Here is an 18,024-nt window from a genome sequence, read left to right as displayed (position 1 = left end):
CCCCAGATAGATAATACTTGGCAGCTTTGGGGGTTTTTTTTGTTTGTTTGGTTTGGTTTTTTTTTTGTAAATTCTTGTTCAGTATTGAAAGGTTTTTTCCTTAATAAAGTGTGGTCTAGGGACTTCCCTGGCGGTCCAGTGGTTGAGACTTCACCTTCCAATGCAGGGGGTGTGGGTTCCATTTCTGGTCAGGGAGCTAGGATCCCACAGGCCTCGCAGCCTAACAACCAAACCATAAAACAGAAGCAATACTGTAACTTAAAAGTGGTCCACATCAAAAAACAAACAAAACATGGTTGAAGCAATTTGTGGTCTCGCAGCATTCAGCTGCAGCCCAATGGCCATTCAGATAGGTAAGGGACACACACTCTGCAGTTCTGCACAGCTCCCAGTCAGTCAGCAGGCACTTGGCTCTGTAACCCATAGAGTAATTTGTCTTCCTCCAGTATCCTTAGTTGAAGAACCTGTTGTTCTTCCTCCATAATGTACGTATTTTTCACATTCTGGGTGTTTTTGAGGCTATGATTTTTGAATACTGTTTCCCTTTTAATTTTACTGTACAGGAGACAGAATGTGGTCATGGTATAATGGAAGAACCAGAACTTACACTGATAAGCAACAGTGATATCAGTATTGCTGAAACGGATTTTGCAAACTTAACTCTAGAAGAAAAGAGAGAAAATGAGGCAAAGAGCTGTTTTCAGGTAAATTTCATAGCTCTCATTTTATACAGCAACCCATAGTTGAGAATTAGGGAATAGAAAAGGATAGTTTTACTTAGCTTTCTACATGGCATTTCTTCTTACATTAGAATCGTTGTATGAATGTGCTCACAGTGGACAAGCTGACAACTGAACTTTCTAGAAAGGCAGTTCCAAAAGACCTAGGGTTTAGAATGGGTAAAGTTTAGAACCTTTACTGTGAATCTGTACAGTGAGGTAAAGTGGTAAAGTCTATGACTTTCTCGCAATTAGGTGAGTGAATTTCTGCCTCTTCTATCAGAAACACAAAACTCAGATTGTCCAGCTGCATCAGAACATCCTGTGGAGAAACCAGCTGTGTGTGCAGGTATGTATGCCCTGAGCATCAGATTAGTGAGCCCAGGGGCCAGTGGGGTTCCCCCTACTTGAGCAGAAACCCCACTCGTTCGTATACTGCTGACAAATAGCCTCGATTTTTTTTTTTTTTTTAAACAGAAACCCTTTCAAAGTTTACAGCTACTCCAGGAAGCTTACAAGAAGCATTTATAAAAAGAAAAAAAGCATTTATGGAGAGATCCTTACAGAGACAGAAAGAAATAAGGAATAAAATTCGTGTCTCTGGAAGTTCTCAAACCAAAATAGTAAAGGAGAAACCTACAGGTATACTCTCCACATCAGTTTTCAAAGAGAATCTGGCATTACATATATATATTAAATGACTTGTTCTCCACTCAGGTTCATTTGTCAGTCACCTAAAGGGTGTGAACAAGGTTAGAGTGTCTCTTCCTGAAGACAGAAAGACTGCACAAGCCCATATGCACCAAAGGGCTCTAAGGTATGTATGTGGATATATGAAGATACATGAATTCACACAGCTTAAGCGTCTGTCTTTAATTCCATATAAATTTCTTACAGATTATACCATCAGTTACCTGAAGTGAAAAAGCAAAAGGAAGAGAAAGCAAAGCAAGATGCATATGCCCAAAACAGAGCAAGGGCAAAAGAATTTCATAAGGTGAGCAGCCACTGCCCCCCCCCAATTTTTCATGTCTAAGGCACATCATATCTACAACTGATAAACGTTATTATTCCCTCTACAGAAAACATTAGAGAAACTTCGAGCCAAAAATATATGCTGACTCTCCGCACAAAGTGTAAAGGTTTTTTTTTTTTATTATGTGCAACACAAAGTTACTTAAGTCAATAAATTTTTAAGGAATTTCACACGGTCTGATTCTTTCCACTGCCAATCACCTTAGTTCCTCCAAACTCATAATCTTCAAGATAAAATAGCCCTAAAGAAGAGAGTAGACATTGGTTAAAGTTGGGAGATATTTAAATTTATTTTTACTTTCCCACATCACTAATCATGGGTATGAGTGTCTTGTATCTCCATCCGGAAAACATAGCACTATCAAGTTACTATTATATCCAGTGGAGAACTCAGTCTTTGGTCACAGCGTAAAGAGCTCCTGGATTTGGTCCCATCAGCCCTCTTTGAAATGACCTATAAAATTATTTTCTTTAATGTGTACATACCTTTCAAAAAGAAGTTATCATGTGGGTCAGCCCTGTATAACAAATATAAAGATAAGGGTCCATTTTCCGAGATGCTCATGTAAAATTCTGAAGCCAGCCTCCCCTCCTTTAGTAACTGTAATAATTAAACTAAAAGCCCAGGATTAAACAAAGAACTCCAGCAATCTAGGCACACACTGTTCAATATAATAGTCACTACCCATGTATCGGTATTGTAAAATCTAATTAGAAAAAATGGCTTGTGTTCTATCTATACTGGAACAGTGCTGACCTAGGCAATGGAAATACAAGTAAATAATAAAATGTTCCCAACAGGCTGAATGCTACAAAGTAGCAGAAATAAAACCTAGTGGGAAACTTTTTTTATGGTCATGTCCACAGCAAATGAGAAACTGCATTCTAAAAGCCTTGGTAATGACCATTAAAACCTGACAAATAATTTGGTGTGGTAAAATTTTAAAAATTACTTACCACAATTCTTTTAGTTAGGCTTCTTCGATCGCCAATAAAATATGGACACACTTCAAAATTCTCCACCTACAGAAAACGATTGTAATGGCAACTGGGACTGATTAGGTTCCATTTTCATTCATACCTAAATTTAGCTGATTGTTTCCAAACATGCATGTTCCAGGCAACTTTCATCTTAGTGCTTTCATGTTTTAAAACATAGCTTTATGTAAGATGGATGTTCAGAAAGGCTATTTTCATTCAGCCCATTCAGAGCAGTTGAACATTTTGCCCATCATCATGACATCATACATCACTGGTCAATAGTAGAACAACTAATGGCCTTTTTAACGTCATTATAGTCTTTTTCACTAAATACAAGGGGAAAAAATGAAATGAAAATCATACCTGTAATCTTTGGGATCCAATTTCCTCAAGCGATTTACTTTAGGACCCTAGAAATTAAATATAGCAAGTACGTTGCTATTTATCCCTTTATCTTTTCTAATACTGAAAAGCCTTGTTATATCCAATTTTTACTCATGAGCCTAGGCAAAAAAAAAAAAAAAAAAAAAATGTTGCAGGTCTCATTGTCACCACCGCAATGAAATTACAGTGATGGAAGCAAAACCTGTGTTCTCAATGTAGCCACATTAACAATTTACGGGCACCATGAACAACAGTGCCCATTTTCAATAGTATGAGGCTTTATAAACATTCCTCTCAAGCTTATATATACACTGTGCAAAAGGCTTCTGCACTTGTATAGAAGTTCTGCTGTTTTGCTAACAATGCTATCAATGAAGGAAAGCTACCAGAAGCAACAGAAATAGAAAGCCTTACATGTTTAGGGTCAGGAGGTGGATCTGCCTGGTTCTGAATTTGACACCCTAGAAAAACAGTATTAGTTACTATTGAAGACTGTCAAACCGAACAGTATGAGAAACTATCGGAATACTGTATCAGTAGAAATACCAGGTCTCACATGCACAAAGCCAAGAAAACCAACGATGCCAAATACTGGATTTATATTGCACTGTCCTTTGAACACCCAGTAGGAACAAACTGCTGAATGTAGATACCATGCAGTGCAATTATGACTGAACCAGAAAAACCCCTCAACCTCAAGTGTGTAATGTTACTATCTGAGAAATATTATCTTCACACATCTCTAGAAATTTAAGTTCTTGTAACATGTTAATTTGTCATTCCAACGAGACAACTACCTTAACTCCATTTTTAACTATAAATCTAGCCATTGCTACCTCTGCCCTCTCTCTACCTATAGAACTTACATAGGAAACTATCCAATTATATGTATTTACATGTCAGTGCTGTCTTCATTTTTTTCCAACACAAATATTATAGCAGTATTTTAGGCCAAAATCCTGATAATTGTTTTATACCTAATTAACTAGCAGTCACAACAGTAACGGAATGCTATACTCAAAATTTACATTCTTTTCAGAACTTCTGAATCCTTAATTTGAATAGAAATTAAATATTCCACTTACCTCTAAAAATATATTAGGTTCAAATCGTATTCACTCCTGCAGGTAAAATATCAAAAGATGGATACCATACTCATGTGATTAAAAAACCTCAATATATAACTTAAAATATTTAGATACTAATAAGCATACTCAGCTCTATCAGAATTAAGTTTTAGTTCATGTCTGTATCATTCAGCAGTTGAACGGTTAAATTCATCATCTGAACTGGAATGGTACCACCCCCACCCCACCCCCACACAAATAACACTGTCACTGATTAAAACTTACCTAAGCCACCACACCCTAGAACAGTACAGATCATTGGGACATGCCAATACCTAAGATAAAAAGTTTGTTAGGTTTTTCATAGTTTACTTGCCAGCTCTGTCTTGTAGTTCTTTCCCACAGATCTAACAGGTAGTTCTATGAGTAAAGGAAACCACACAGTTAATCTATGAGGCGTTTCCAACGATGTAGGTTTATAGAAAAAGCCCCATCGGGATAGACCTCAACCACTGCTTACTTAAAAAATATAAACAAGTCCACAAGAGAACAATTATTTGAAAGAGAGTTCAAAACTGTGCATTAACAATCAGACATCACAAAGGATGTTTAAGAAATTTAAGGAAATCATCCCATGAATGAATCACATGGTAGGTATTTTAACAATGCTTAGAAAAGATAGCATTATACTAACAGATAAAAATATGCAAGTACTTATTAGCTATTATACATGAACCAAACAAAGGAAGAGTTCCACATAAAAATTTAAGCTTGATTTTAAGAACTTCATTACTGCAAAATTTTTACTTTAACTGAATTTTTGCCTTAATGTAAGAACTGTATAAAGCATTTTCTCATTAGTTGATATCAATTATAAAAATACAGAAAAATGTTTATGTGGCTGATGTTCTGACCATTGGGGAATCGTTGACGACAAATTGGGTGTATTTAATTAAACTTTTTATCATTCAGATTCATGAAATTTTGTGTCCTGTGTAGTCATTTCTAGCATTGTACTTTTAAACCTTCTACCTCATTTTAGATTATGCATTCATTAAAAATTCTGTACGGACTTCCCTGGGGTACAGTGGTTAGGACTCCTCGCTTCCACTGCAGGTGGCACGGGTTCGATCCCTGGTCTGGGAACTCAGATCTGCAAGCTACTCGGTGCAGCCAGAAATAAAAGAATGCACTGGCCAAACAAGTGTATGAAAAATATATCCCTTTTGCAAATCTAAATAACAAAGGTCAGATTAAATCAAAATTATAATCTATTAAATTATTCAGCATATAACATGCATAACATTAAATAAAATAATCTTTAGGAGGAACATTTCATCTCATCTAGGCCATGAGGTTTTCAAGAAAAAAGTTATTTGGGAATTCTTCACATCGTGTGAGGGTGAATTAATAGCAGAACATCAATTTTGGTAAACCAAAATTTGGAGGGAAGGAAGAACTTGGAAACATACGACGTGTTTAGTAAACACGTTCAGTCCAGATGTAATGAAGTATAGAGAGTAGCGCCATGGCCAGAAAATTTAAATAAATAAAAATAAAACTACTGGATAGTACAATTCAATAACAAAAAAACCACCCAATCAAAAAATTGGCCTAAGACCTAAATAGACATTTCTCCAAAGGCATACACATAGGCACATAAAAAGATGCTCATCATTGCTGATTATCAGAAATGCAAATATAATGAAGTACTACCTCACACCAGTAAGAATGGCCATCATCAAAAAGTCTACAAATAATAACATGCTGGAGAGAGTGTTGGAGAAAAAGGAACACCCTGCTACACCGGTTGGTGGGAATGTAAACTGGTACAGCCAGTATGGAAAACAGTATGGTGGTTCCTCAGACTGAAAACGGAGCTACCATACGATCTAGCAATCCCACTCCTGGGCATATATCCAAAGAAAAACATGGTTTGAGAGGATACATGCATTGCAACGCTGTTTACAGTAGCCAGGACACGGAAGCAACCTAAATGTCCATCAAGAGATGGATAAAGATGTGGTACGTGCACACATACACACAAACACTGGATTACTCAGCCATGAAAAACCATGAAATAATGCCATCTGCAGCAACATGGATGGACCTAGAGATTATCATACTAAGCAAAGTCAGTCAGAAATAGAAATACAAATACCGTAGGATGTCACTTCTATGTGGAATCTAAAACCACACAAATGAACACATCTACGAAACAAGCAGCCTCAGACATAGAGAACAGACTTGTGGTTGCCAAAGAGAGAGATGTGGGGGAAGGATGGACTGGGAGTCTGGGACTAGCAGATGCAAACTACTTATATATATAGTAGAGATAAACAAGGTCTTAGTACATAGCACAGGGAACTATATTCAATATCCTGTGATAGATCATAATAGAAATATATGTATAACTGAGTCTCTGTTGCACAGCAGGAACTAATATTGTACATCAACTATACTTCAATAAACTTTAAAAAATATTGTATAGGGGTGCGGGGAGATTAAAATGTTGTGTATGCTTGAAGCAGGAATATCCAAGATTCTGACTGTAATTGCCTAGTTTATAGTTCTGGGACCCTTTCCTTCAAGCGAAGTGAAACTGGCACAATGTCGATCCTGAGATTCATTTTCTGAAATTACATTATGAACAGAAATTTAAAATTGGCAAAAATGCCTTTCAATAATGAAACCTATGGAGGTTTTAAAGTCTGACAATTTATCACATTTACACAAATTGGACCCAAACTCACCTAAAGTATAAGACATACCTTTTAAAATTATCCAGACACTCTGCTCAAGATAAAAGCCTAAAAAGAGAAGCCATCTTTGTTTCATGTCAATGTTAAAATTAGAGTACTAAATCAATACAGCTGATAATTTAAAAGATTAAGATATGAGGGAAATTATCAGCTCTATAATCCTGGAAGCAATCTTTATGTTTATCAATACACCCCCATCACTTGACTCTCTTAGTATCATGTTCCTTCTTATCTGTATCAAAACTCATACTGAACAATGAGTTCTGGGTTGCAAAAGAGGATTTATTTTTGCACCCGTCTAGAAGTCTTTGTCCACAAATTAAACAAAAACAAACACAAGTGCTATGGTAAAATGCAGTATATAGAGTGGCATAATCTGCAACGTACAGTGGTGATGAAAATGATAGTTGAAATATTATAGGTAGTTAGGAAACGAAAATATTAAGTTCTTATTACAGTAATAGGCATTTCACACTAAATTTCTCTGAAAAAAATAAAAATGGAATTGCAGGTACTCTAAGGAGGGTGGCTGGCTGTCAGTCATTAGTGATTATTGCAACTAAGATTTTCTTTTCAGGATTACAATCTTATTTCTTTGATTCAAAGCTCAAATGGCACCTTTAAGTTCTCTTACCCAGAAATACACCACCATATGCAAAAACAGTAGGATGTTGTTTATTTTTTTGGAAAGTGATTATCTCTGCTGTAACAGCCTCAATGTTTTTTCTACATAATCTCACTGTTTTAATTATTTTTCTTATAATTACTACTTCAGGAGTTTTATAAATTTGTTTATTCTTTTTATTTTCTTACAGGTTCTTTTTTATCATAAGGCTGGCATATGTATTCACATTTATCATCTTTTCTTTCTATAAAGTTCATTTTTCTCTATTCTGTTTACCTTGTCTGGTAGTCATAATCCTATCTATTTTCAGGCCATTCTGTCCTCTGTCCAGTGTTTTTTGGATTTTGATGCTCTCTTTTTAGGCAATGCAGCTTCTTCAGTATATTCCTCTTGTTCCAAATGTACATTCTTCTTCTTTGGTAATTCAGAACTTATTATGAAATAATTATCCTCCTGCATAAGAAGTAACAATACTAAGCAATAACTGAAACTTTACCGCATTAGTAATTACATATAACTAAACTCTAGGTTACTTAAAATAACCTGGATATTACATCTGGATGTTAAAAATCCAAATTAACTTCTGCTGATTTTCTCATCTGATATCCTAGTAGCAACACCACACATGAAAACTTAAAATAGTATTGTTTTTACTGATATAGTATTGATAATTCATGTTCTCACCAATTATCCATAAAATTCTTATTTTTATTCTTGCATTTCCTGCACCAAGGGCATTGAACCTTTCAAAACTTAAATACAGACAGTAACACAACAGGATAAAATTATCCCTTTGTCAACAGCTATCCTCCCAAAATGAAGTGGGATAAAACTGTCACTTACCACCAATTTAATATCACATTCATCATGTTCAAGATCTGTTGCCATCTCCTCCTCTGCTCTGCAATATTAAAAGCATATCACTCAATGTATATGTGTAATTGATTCAACTTTGTTATAAAGCATAAACTAACACACCATTGTAAAGCAATTATACTCCAATAGAGTTTAAAAAAGTGTATCACTCAGATGACAAATCTTTTATAACCCAATGAGTAGTATACTGTCATGACATACAACTGAAAACAGGAATACCAGTCAAGTCTATTAATATTTTATCCATGCTCACATCATTACTAAATCAAAGTATAAACAAACTGATAGCATACGGAGCAACATTAAAATTTAAAAGCACTTAATCTTATAAAACCTATGTCCAAAATTATTCCAATCCATGATACAACTTACGCTGACTCTTCAATAGGAGAGATAGATCCATCATCATCCAAGTATCTGTATCTACGACTATCAAGGTCTTCTTTTTCTAAATCTTCACCAACATTCATCTGTTTCAAGGATTCCTTGAGATGGTATTCATACTTCAGTTTTTCAAGGTAGTTAAAAAATCCTCTTGCCACTGCTTGCTATGTACCAGAAACACCATATTTTAAGTGAAGGACTTAAAAAAATTTTCTTCCACTCAGCAAATGCCTATGTTCCAAAATGACAAGGATCCCCATAACAAGAAGGTCCTTAGTGATCTTGATTTAACTACTCTGCCATATGGAGATCACATGTATCAATTCACTGTTCTACCTAGCTATCAAAGTTAGTACCAAGAAAAACAAGCACAAATCTTGTATCATTTGGGCATTATTTAAGACATTTTTTAATGCAGAGAACTGTCTATTTTAATCACCTTAAAACATAAAGAGGTTAATGAGTATTAATCCTTTCCAATAAATCAGATTCTAGAACAAGTGACTACAAATTATGCTATCACTTATCTCAAATATTTCAGAGTCTACTGCTAAGTACTGGCGTTATTTGTCTGGTAATTCTGTCAGAAATTGAAATATCTGAACAAAATGAAATCTACTAAAGCCACTGAACATGAAAGGCAGGTGTGGGTTTCACTTCGGTTACTATAAAACAACTGGCCATTTGAGTTTTAGGAATGATGTTTACAGCCCTGACAGGGTAAGATCGAGATATAAAATCAGCCTTAGAGCACTTCATATACAGGTACATTCACCCAGTGTTACCAGTGCAAGAGATTCCACCCAGAAGTCTAAGTGAACTTTGAGCTGAAGGAGGGGGGTGGCATTTAAGCAGCAGTATAGTCAGTATAGAGAAGTATTATAAAAGTTGAAGACTGTATGTTCCAGGTACATCTAAATTCTAAAAGCGACCAACAACTCATTTCATACATTTTAAGCTATGTGCATCAGCATATATAAAGACTCACCTCAAAGGTTAAAATTTTTCTCCAAGGTAATGGTTTTCTTCCATTTTCTGATTCTAAAAATGGGAAGCCAGGTCCTTTGTCTTTAAATTGTTTCTTATTTATTTGTGAGCTTCTAATGTTTCTCCTTCCTTTTGGTCTTCCCCTTGATCTTCCCGTTGGCTTGTATTTCCTCTTTTTACGTTTCTTTTTTTTGAATCTTTCAAAAATAGCTTTTAAAGTCAATGGTCTTGGCTCTATAGATGAGTCACTAGATGAATCTCTTGCTTGAGTACTTTCAGGTGTGTGAACAAATTTTCTAATAGGGTTTCTTTGCCTCGTTTTAGGTGGGATAGGAACACACTGAGTTTTAAATAAGCTGCTACCAGAGGAAGAGTTATCACTAGAAAACAAGGAAAGATTAATTATACCCTCTTATATTACTGAGTGTTTATTACCAGGTAATATACTTTTCTTTTACAAATCAAAGCAGAAAAACATGCTCAAAGTAATTTTTTTAAAAGATGGGCTCAGTACTAGCCAATCACTTAGCTCTGACCACTCTACCACAAGTGGCCCATAATGCCATGTGCCATAGCACTTAGCCAAAAAATCATCTTCCTTTATGTAAGTTCCACAAAAGCAGCCTCGTTCACTGCTAGAAGCTAAACTAAGACAAAGCCTCCTCTAAATAAAACAACAGTATCCTAGTGGAGAGATGTAGTGAGTATACTAGAAATGCTCGTTTTCCCAGTGAGATCAACAAAGATTAGGACTAGATACCTCTCATCATATACATAAGCCAGCATCCCTGATAATGTGGAATATAAGAACAAGTTGATTTTAAAACAAGATTCCCTACTGATATCCATTTTCTTCTTATAAAATGAGGATGATTTAATCAGGAAGATACCAGTTTGGCCCGGAGAATATACTCCTGTTTCCCTGAGTTAACAATGTGTCCCACTATTATAAGTAGTTAAAACTTCAAAGGCCTGTGCAAACCAGGTTTTCCTTTTCTGTTCTAATGCATGAAAATTGCCATTACCACCACTCATTATCTACAATGATTTATGCTTTGCCGGTAATTCAAATACAGTATAATTACCATCTAGTCTCTTTTCCAGAAAAATCTGGTGATTGTTATTTTTTAAAAAAAGCACTTACCTTTGATTCTCAATTTCCACAGCTGAGTCTGATGCCGTTGCACAGGTGAGAGAATCCATTCCTGGTATGTGTTCTCCAAGCCCCTCTCCAATTTGTTGTCGATTGTCCTTTGATTTAAACAGATTTCTGACCGAATAAAATTCAGTAAATGTGATGCTGTTTCCCTGAATAAATGCAAACAGCTAGTATCAGAGTAATGAAAATGTTGATGTAGTTGTGACAATTATGTAAATTACACATAAATTAAGGCAAAAATCACATACAAGGCCTTTAATATTTTCATGTAGGAACTGTCATTTCAGGTCAATCCTAAAATCTAGAGATTTTATTCACAGGTTCTATCTTTCAGTTTTGCCTCCTTAATCTATCCAATGGAAGGTTCCAGAAGAGTACTGTAATTTCCAATGGAAGTATCAAACAGCTTTCCACAACAGTAAAAAATGTAATTTTACCCTTAGCCATATAGCAATTACAATAAAGAGTATCAATGTTCAACTAACGGCCAAAAAGCCATTTTTCAACAGCAGTTGGGAACTAGTACGAAAATCTTTTGCATACAAAGCCATTAGGCGGAGTATGGCCTCAGTATACCTGGGAAAATAATCAGCAGGACTTAACTACCTCTATCCAAACTCCTGGTCTGGAATTTGCTGTTATGGGTATTAATTTAAAAGTTCTGAATTCTCAAACTTTTCGATGAAAGGCTTACAGATAAAAAAAAAAAAAAGACAAAGGGCACTGTTGTAATCTCCTAGATACATTACCATAGTTTGGACAAAATTTAAAAAAAGATAATGTCTAATTTTACTTTTCCATCTCCCTTATCGGGGATGCCATCATTCTTCCTATTTGTATATTGTTCTTAGTCTTTAGCATTCCTGGTAATGACAAATGAGCAACGATGATAGAAATCCTACAAGAACAATATACTTCAAACACAGGAAACCAGTGGGGTCACAGAGATCTGATTCGCAAAATATCCAATGGACTCCTGGTAATTTCATGGTATGTTTTATCGTAGTTTTCTAAAATGCAAAATCTAAGAAATAAGTCACGAAATAACTGCCCAAAAAGAAATTCAACAAGTGGCTCCAATGGCACTGATGGTATACCTGAGATTAAAAAAATAAATAAATCAGAGCGCATTAACAAAATTAAAGTTGACTCAAAACCTTTTTTCGGAAACTAGAAAGCATTCCTATTCCGCGATTCTGCGAGGAGGAGCACATGGCGATGGTGCCCTTCACTGGCTCTAACAATTCCCCTTCAGCACTCTGTGCGATTTGGGGGCGAGCGTCTCCAGGAAGCGCCTAACCTCGTGCAAGGAGAACGGCGTCAGCAATGGTTACCTCGCACTTAACCCCTATTAATTAAGAAAATGTGTATTGTCTGTACCACCTTTTAACATCTACATGCCAGATAACGGACCACGCCCACGCCATAATCGTGTACTGCGGGCCGCAGTAAAGCCACTAGGCCCTAAGTCCACAAAAACCACGAGCCCTCCGCCCTCGGGGGCTGACTTCCGCGGCTGGACCCCGGCACGCCAAGCAGGGGCCTGGGAAAAGCTACAAGAGGAAACCCTCCCCCGCCCACAAGGCACGGAAGCCCCCGTCCTCTTTCCTACCCGTCGAGAGGGCAGACAGCTTGCACCAACCAGCGCCGGCTCGGCATGGGCCTCAGCTGCGTACCAGATACCCGCCACCCCTCCCTAGGAAGTCCGCATTCAGCAACCTCGGGACCGCCCCAGCACTCCAACAAGCTAAGAACCACCTACCTCCACCACCGCGCTGCAAAAAAGGGAAGACTGGCTGCGCGCCCCAACTAATAGTGAGGCCGAAGTCTCGCGATAACAATTTGACTCCAGGAAGAAAGTGAGAGGTGGAAAATGGCGACCCGCGGGGCGCCATTTTGATCTCGGTGAGGGGAGGAGCGATTTCGAGCGGGCGGGGTCTGATCTCCGGGATCCAGAGGAGGCGGAGTTGACTGAGGCAAGATCGGGTTTCAGGTGTAGGCGTCCCTCACCGATTAGGTAAGTGGAGTAGACAAGAATGTTTCGGCAAACTACAAGAAATAAATTGTGGGGTCAGGTGAACGGAATGACTGTGAACTGCAAGGAAACAGGCACTCCACCTGCTTTGCTTCCAGTGGTCTCGCCTTGGCTGAGCTGTCCTCTGACTTCCCAAAATCTGATCTCGAGTGTGTGTGGGAGTGTACGTGTGTTTACGATGCCAGGTGTGTTTTGTCATATTATGTCTACTTTTGCCTTCAGAAATCTCCTCTGCGTTAAACTGTAAGACGATCATGCTTTGACCGAGACTCAAAATGTGTAACCTTTGTACTGAAAGCCAGTGTTACCCCGTAGTACATCCAGGTCCCCTCTCCCCTTCGGACTTTTGTTAACTACTCTTTCACTCAGAGCTAAGTGGCAGGCTCCCAGGGGTTGGTTAACATATCACAAGAGATACCAGCGGCGAATTTTTTTGTTTGTTTTCTCCCTTAGTTCCCTGAATGATTAATGAATGTTAAGATAAAAGTTTAAACTAGTTTAATTTTGGTATTTTGGGGTTTTTTTTTCCCCAAAGTAGTTACAAAAAGGAATGAGCTGGCTTGATTTCTCCACTTTCAGACCTCTTGTATCATATGATAAAACCAGGAAAGCCGTCTAGTCTTAATCTGTGGTTAGTGTCATCTTCGGATTGGTCAGACCTTGAGGGTAATATAGCCTCTTTACTCAATTTTGCTCTAAATGTTGAACAATTCCAGGCACAGACAGTCTAGTCTTCTAGGCATTATGAAGTACCGTAAGCTCCAGAACAGGGATTGCATGTCTTATTCACTGCCATGTTCCATAACATGCCTGCCTGTGTAATTTGTAGTCTCAGTACGAAATGAAAATGCAGGGCCACTTGTTCAAAACGCAGGGAGAAAGTGCCATTAAAGGTACTAAAATATAAGCTGTCTCTTTCTGTAGTATCTCTTTCCACTTGTCATGATGTTTTAATTAATAGCATTAATTTGCTATTATTAATTAGTAATGACATTAATCATTCTATTTTATTGAGTTATTAATCACTAATTGTACTATTATTAATTAATAGCATTAATTTGCTATTTATTGTCAAGTAAAGAAAAATTGAGTTTAACTCATTAGCATGAGATTTACCACTCTATATTCTGCAATACCAGTTTTAAATACAAACATAACATTTAGCTTGTACGCAGAATTACTGAAATTTCACAATTCGTACTATGTAGGCATATGTATTTTGTTCTTACTAGAACACTGCGTACTGCACAAAACTAGCACCCCTGTATTTATTTTACTTCTCCATGTGTGCACATTCTACTGACACTATGGAATCCAGGGAATTTGAGTCTCCCTTGACTGTGCATCCACCAGCATTCTATGCTCACAGGACTTAAACGCTTTTTGTGAATGGGAAGCAAGGAGTGGTGGTAGACATGCACATAGACCCTCTCTCCTCTGATCCCAAGCATGTTCCATTGTCCTATCCATCTTAAAAGTTCAAATATAAAGTTAAGAATTTTAAAAAATATTTATTTTATTTATTTATTTGTCTGCACCAGGTCTTAGTTGCGGCACACGGGGTCTTCATTGTGGCATGCAGGCTCTTAGTTATGGCATGCGGGATCTAGTTCCCTGACCAGGGATTGAACCTGGGACCCGTGCATTGGGAGCATGCAGTCTTAACCACTGGACCACCAGGGAAGTCCCTAAAGTTAAGAATTTAAAGATGGTGGCAATGGAACATAAACCACATGCTATTCTGAGCACATGGTCCTGTGTAGCTTCACTAGTTGCACATCCATGAAGCCAGCCATGTCCCAGAGCCTTATGAGTCTGGAATATCATAAATGTTCAATAAAAAAGAACTAAGGCTGGGCTTCCCTGGTGGTGCAGTGGTTGAGAGTCCGCCTGCCGATGCAGGGGACACAGGTTCGTACCCCGGTCCAGGAGGATCCCACATGGCGCGGCTGGGCCCGTGAGCCATGGCCGCTGAGCCTGCGCGTCCAGGGCCTGTGCTCCGCAATGGGAGAGGCCACAACAGTGAGAGGCCCGCGTACTGCAAAAAAAAGAAAAAAAACTAAGGCTGAACTGGTATCCATTGTATGCTAGGTACTTGGAAGACAAATACGAGAAATACAGTCCTGTCTTCAAAGAGATCACAGTCTAAGGGACAGAAACAAAGCAAACAGATGACCACAGGTATACTGAGTGCTATAAAGTTGCTCTATACAGACTTTCCCTTATTGTGAACTGAATTGTATCATTCCCTTACCAGTTAATGGCAAGGTATAATGTGATGAGTTCTGGGTTTACAGTGGGCTAGATTTGATTTTGAATTCTGTTTCTCCCACTTAATAGCTGAGTGATCTGGAATAAATAATATATTCTCTCTGCCCTATTTCCTCTTGTAAAATGAGAAGGATAATATGTCGTTGTGTGAGGTTTTGAAGGAATGTCTGTAAGGTGTCTAACATACTGTCTGGTTTACAGAATGCAGTTTGTCAATACTTATCGGCCATAGTTGGTCTACCCCTTTAGGCATTGCCTCTGCAGCTCCATTTATCCTTCTGCCTCCTATCTTCCATTCTTCCCTTCTCTAGACCCTACTTCTGGGCCACTGACTCCCAGCAGTGGAATCTGGAGAGTAAATGTTGTTTGCCTCCATTTGGCCCAAAGCTGTCCTCCTAGAGCGACTCTGGATTTGTATTAGAACTTTTCTAACCCTTTTCTCTCATCACTCCAACTCCAACCTCCTCTTCCCTATCTCTCACTCACACAGAAACACACTTATACATTCTACCACGCTGCCTTCTGGGCTTTTGGCTTGCATTTCTGAACCAGTTATTCAGGCTGTAGCTTCCTAGGGTTGGAATTTGTTTCTGTTTTGGTGGGGAAAGAAAACAAAAACCTGACCTTTGAGAGACAGTAAAGGGTGTAAAATTAGTGATGCAGGAGATATAGATGGGCCGCAGGCTGAGCTGCTGAAATCTGTCCTATGTGGGCAGCTACTCCAAGATAAGATAATGCCAGGAGCTGGGAGGAGCTGAGTCCCACCCGGAAAAAAGATAGAGACCACATATTTCTCATTCTCAAGGTCAAGGAGATCTTCCCAACTATACAGGTGCAGAAAGGCTGGGGGTGTGGGGAAGAGAGGGGGCACCACCCCATAGTAGGTGATGTCAACCTTCCCATAGGTCTCTGCATTAAGAGATGTGCGTACATACAGGGGAGAACCCTGAGTTATACCAAATACGGACTCAGAGCCAGGCAAAGCAAGAAGACATTGGCCAGAGGAAACCCGCAAGAAATGCCCCATATAAGTGATTTAAACTACCACGAAGACGCAACTCTCTTAGTCCACCCATGTGTGTCTATTCCCACGTACTTTTTTCCCTCCTAATAAACACTTTACTTGTTTCACTACTTTCCATCTCTTTCTTGAAATTAATTTTTACAAATAAGACAAGCCAGGGGTCTTGTCACTAGCCACTGGCCCTCGTGGTGTAGTGGCTAGGATTCAGAGCTCTCACTGCCGTGGCCTGACTTTGCTGGGGAACGAGATCTTGCTTCAAGCCGCTGCAGGCCGAGGCCACCTGAGATCATTAGGATTGTATTTAATTTAAACTTGAGTCTTTATTATTCCTACTGTAAGTAGAAATATCTAAAGTGCTTTTATTATCTACATTTTAAATAAACATGGTATTCACTGAGCAGATTTTTACGTGTTCTTAATTAGTACTTGCTGGTTTCTAATAAAGAAAATATAAGATGATGGGCCTTCCCTCGTGGTCCAGTGGTTAAGACTCCACGCTAACACTACGGGGGGCACGGGTTCCACCCCTGTTCTGGAAACTAGGATTCTGCATGCCTCACAGAGCAGACAAAAAAAAAAAAAAGAAGAAAAAGAAAGAAAGAAAATATAAGATGTCAACATTTGGAAAATCTAGGTGAAGCATATATGAGATTATTTGTATGTATTTTCTGTCCATCTGAAATTATTTCAAAAAAGTTAAAATGGCTCATTCCTAAACAACTATAGCTTATTCAATTCAAAAATATATTTTCAGGAATTCCCTGGCCATCCAATGGTTAGGACTCCGTGCTTTGCTTTCACTGCCGAGGGCCAGGGTTTGATCCCTGGTCAGGGAACTAATATCCTGCAAGCCGCAGTGCGCAGCCAAAAAAAAGAAAATATATTTGAGATCATCTAAATATGATTATATAGGGTTTGGGGCCCATTATCAACACTTTACATTTTCTTTGGGAGACCAAATTATGCATATTAAGTAAATAAAGGGTAATAATGTATTATTTGATAAAGTACTAAAGAAATGTCAGGTCTTAAATATATGTTTGTGAAGGATGTGTTATTTGACATTATCATCAAAATTAGAAATCCAGTATCTAAGAAAACTGTGAATCTTTGGAAAATTAAAAAAAAAATTTTTTTGGAAGAGTATTTCAAGTGATGTTGAAGGACCATCTTTCACTTACTAAGTAATGGTATATCAGAGATTATTCACATTAATGAGGTATTTCATTAACAATTTTAATGAGAACTCCAACAGTGTTCTTAGAAACAGCCTTAACAGTTTTGTCTTTATTCCTTGTTGTGATTGGCCTCCAGTGGGATTCCCCACCCACCTCATATTACTTTCGTTTGTTTGGGTTTTTTTGCCTGCATTTTATTTAACTCTCTGCTTGCACACCTCATCACCTGTACACTTGAGGTAAGATACTAATCTCTGTGCATATATGTCTACTTTTTGTAAAATATATTTAGCATATACTTTTAAAAAATCAAATTATAATTGGTTAGGTTATCAGAATAATTGGATATTGAAGCTGTTTACCAAGAAAATATGTTTATTTGTAAATGAAATAATTTGAATTTCAAAAGCTAATAATTTGTAGAAGTTTCCATTTCTCTTAGTAATTTAAATTTTCTCTTGTAAAAGTGATAGTTTAAGAAACTTGTTTAACTTTTAGCCTAAATGTCAAATATAGAATAGAAAACACATGTAAATG

The 18,024-nt window shown here is 37.7% G+C and overlaps 3 protein-coding genes, 1 long non-coding RNA gene and 8 other non-coding genes across 22 annotated transcripts in view; 2 read left to right on the top strand and 10 right to left on the bottom strand.

Annotated features, from left to right (window-relative positions):
• Positions 1–1,925, top strand: part of CEP295 (centrosomal protein 295) — a 45,235-nt gene extending 43,310 nt beyond the window's left edge. For all 8 annotated transcript variants that reach the window (XM_060103578.1, XM_060103575.1, XM_060103577.1 and 5 more), the window contains 6 exons: positions 564–704; positions 975–1,068; positions 1,197–1,361; positions 1,437–1,536; positions 1,617–1,716; positions 1,802–1,925. In XM_060103578.1, the coding sequence (XP_059959561.1) occupies positions 564–704; positions 975–1,068; positions 1,197–1,361; positions 1,437–1,536; positions 1,617–1,716; positions 1,802–1,840 (639 nt within the window). In that variant the 3' untranslated portion in view covers positions 1,841–1,925. The remainder of the gene's footprint in view (positions 1–563; positions 705–974; positions 1,069–1,196; positions 1,362–1,436; positions 1,537–1,616; positions 1,717–1,801) is intronic.
• LOC132493251 (uncharacterized) lies at positions 1,578–4,192 on the bottom strand. Of its 2 annotated transcripts, none has more exons than XR_009532965.1 (5): positions 3,534–4,192; positions 3,099–3,238; positions 2,712–2,777; positions 2,241–2,272; positions 1,578–1,996 (listed from the first exon to the last, which is right to left on the bottom strand). It is a non-coding gene; the product is annotated as an uncharacterized LOC132493251 (long non-coding RNA). The 2 variants fall into 2 exon arrangements; XR_009532966.1 differs by having other exon boundaries at positions 3,099–3,145; positions 3,534–4,189.
• Positions 2,084–2,210, bottom strand: LOC132494510 (small nucleolar RNA SNORA25). Its single transcript, XR_009533089.1, has one exon. It is a non-coding gene; the product is annotated as a small nucleolar RNA SNORA25 (small nucleolar RNA).
• Positions 2,541–2,661, bottom strand: LOC132494515 (small nucleolar RNA SNORA32). Its single transcript, XR_009533093.1, has one exon. It is a non-coding gene; the product is annotated as a small nucleolar RNA SNORA32 (small nucleolar RNA).
• LOC132494505 (small nucleolar RNA Z40) lies at positions 2,927–2,999 on the bottom strand. Its single transcript, XR_009533084.1, has one exon. It is a non-coding gene; the product is annotated as a small nucleolar RNA Z40 (small nucleolar RNA).
• Positions 3,264–3,398, bottom strand: LOC132494512 (small nucleolar RNA SNORA1). Its single transcript, XR_009533090.1, has one exon. It is a non-coding gene; the product is annotated as a small nucleolar RNA SNORA1 (small nucleolar RNA).
• LOC132494506 (small nucleolar RNA SNORA8) lies at positions 3,646–3,783 on the bottom strand. The gene has a single exon (XR_009533085.1). It is a non-coding gene; the product is annotated as a small nucleolar RNA SNORA8 (small nucleolar RNA).
• A 145-nt stretch (positions 4,193–4,337) lies between the features above and the next one.
• On the bottom strand, positions 4,338–4,409 carry LOC132494529 (small nucleolar RNA SNORD5). The gene has a single exon (XR_009533106.1). It is a non-coding gene; the product is annotated as a small nucleolar RNA SNORD5 (small nucleolar RNA).
• A 156-nt stretch (positions 4,410–4,565) lies between these two features.
• LOC132494516 (small nucleolar RNA SNORA18) lies at positions 4,566–4,696 on the bottom strand. Its single transcript, XR_009533094.1, has one exon. It is a non-coding gene; the product is annotated as a small nucleolar RNA SNORA18 (small nucleolar RNA).
• A 732-nt stretch (positions 4,697–5,428) lies between these two features.
• Positions 5,429–18,024, bottom strand: part of TAF1D (TATA-box binding protein associated factor, RNA polymerase I subunit D) — a 42,596-nt gene continuing 30,000 nt past the window's right edge. The window contains 8 exon segments of the mRNA XM_060103584.1: positions 5,429–6,996; positions 7,850–7,907; positions 7,910–8,026; positions 8,417–8,474; positions 8,822–8,997; positions 9,822–10,200; positions 10,965–11,128; positions 12,742–13,028. Coding sequence (XP_059959567.1) covers positions 6,845–6,996; positions 7,850–7,907; positions 7,910–8,026; positions 8,417–8,474; positions 8,822–8,997; positions 9,822–10,200; positions 10,965–11,023 — 999 coding nt within the window. The 5' untranslated portion in view covers positions 11,024–11,128; positions 12,742–13,028 and the 3' untranslated portion in view covers positions 5,429–6,844.
• LOC132494522 (small nucleolar RNA SNORA40) lies at positions 7,166–7,292 on the bottom strand. Its single transcript, XR_009533099.1, has one exon. It is a non-coding gene; the product is annotated as a small nucleolar RNA SNORA40 (small nucleolar RNA).
• C7H11orf54 (chromosome 7 C11orf54 homolog) overlaps positions 12,859–18,024 on the top strand; it is a 28,655-nt gene continuing 23,489 nt past the window's right edge. Inside the window, exons 1-2 of one of the 3 annotated variants that reach the window (XM_060103585.1) lie at positions 12,859–12,996; positions 15,106–15,195. The gene's annotated coding sequence lies outside the window, so the exon portion shown is untranslated. Of the gene's footprint in view, positions 12,997–13,164; positions 13,200–15,105; positions 15,196–18,024 lie in introns of those variants that run through there. The other 2 variants (XM_060103586.1, XM_060103587.1) reach the window with 2 other exon arrangements.

The sequence above is a fragment of the Mesoplodon densirostris genome, chromosome 7, assembly GCF_025265405.1.
Source record: "Mesoplodon densirostris isolate mMesDen1 chromosome 7, mMesDen1 primary haplotype, whole genome shotgun sequence".
Taxonomy (NCBI): domain Eukaryota; kingdom Metazoa; phylum Chordata; class Mammalia; order Artiodactyla; family Ziphiidae; genus Mesoplodon; species Mesoplodon densirostris.
Note: the sequence above shows the minus strand (reverse complement) of the source record. Positions and strands in the feature narration are given on the sequence as shown.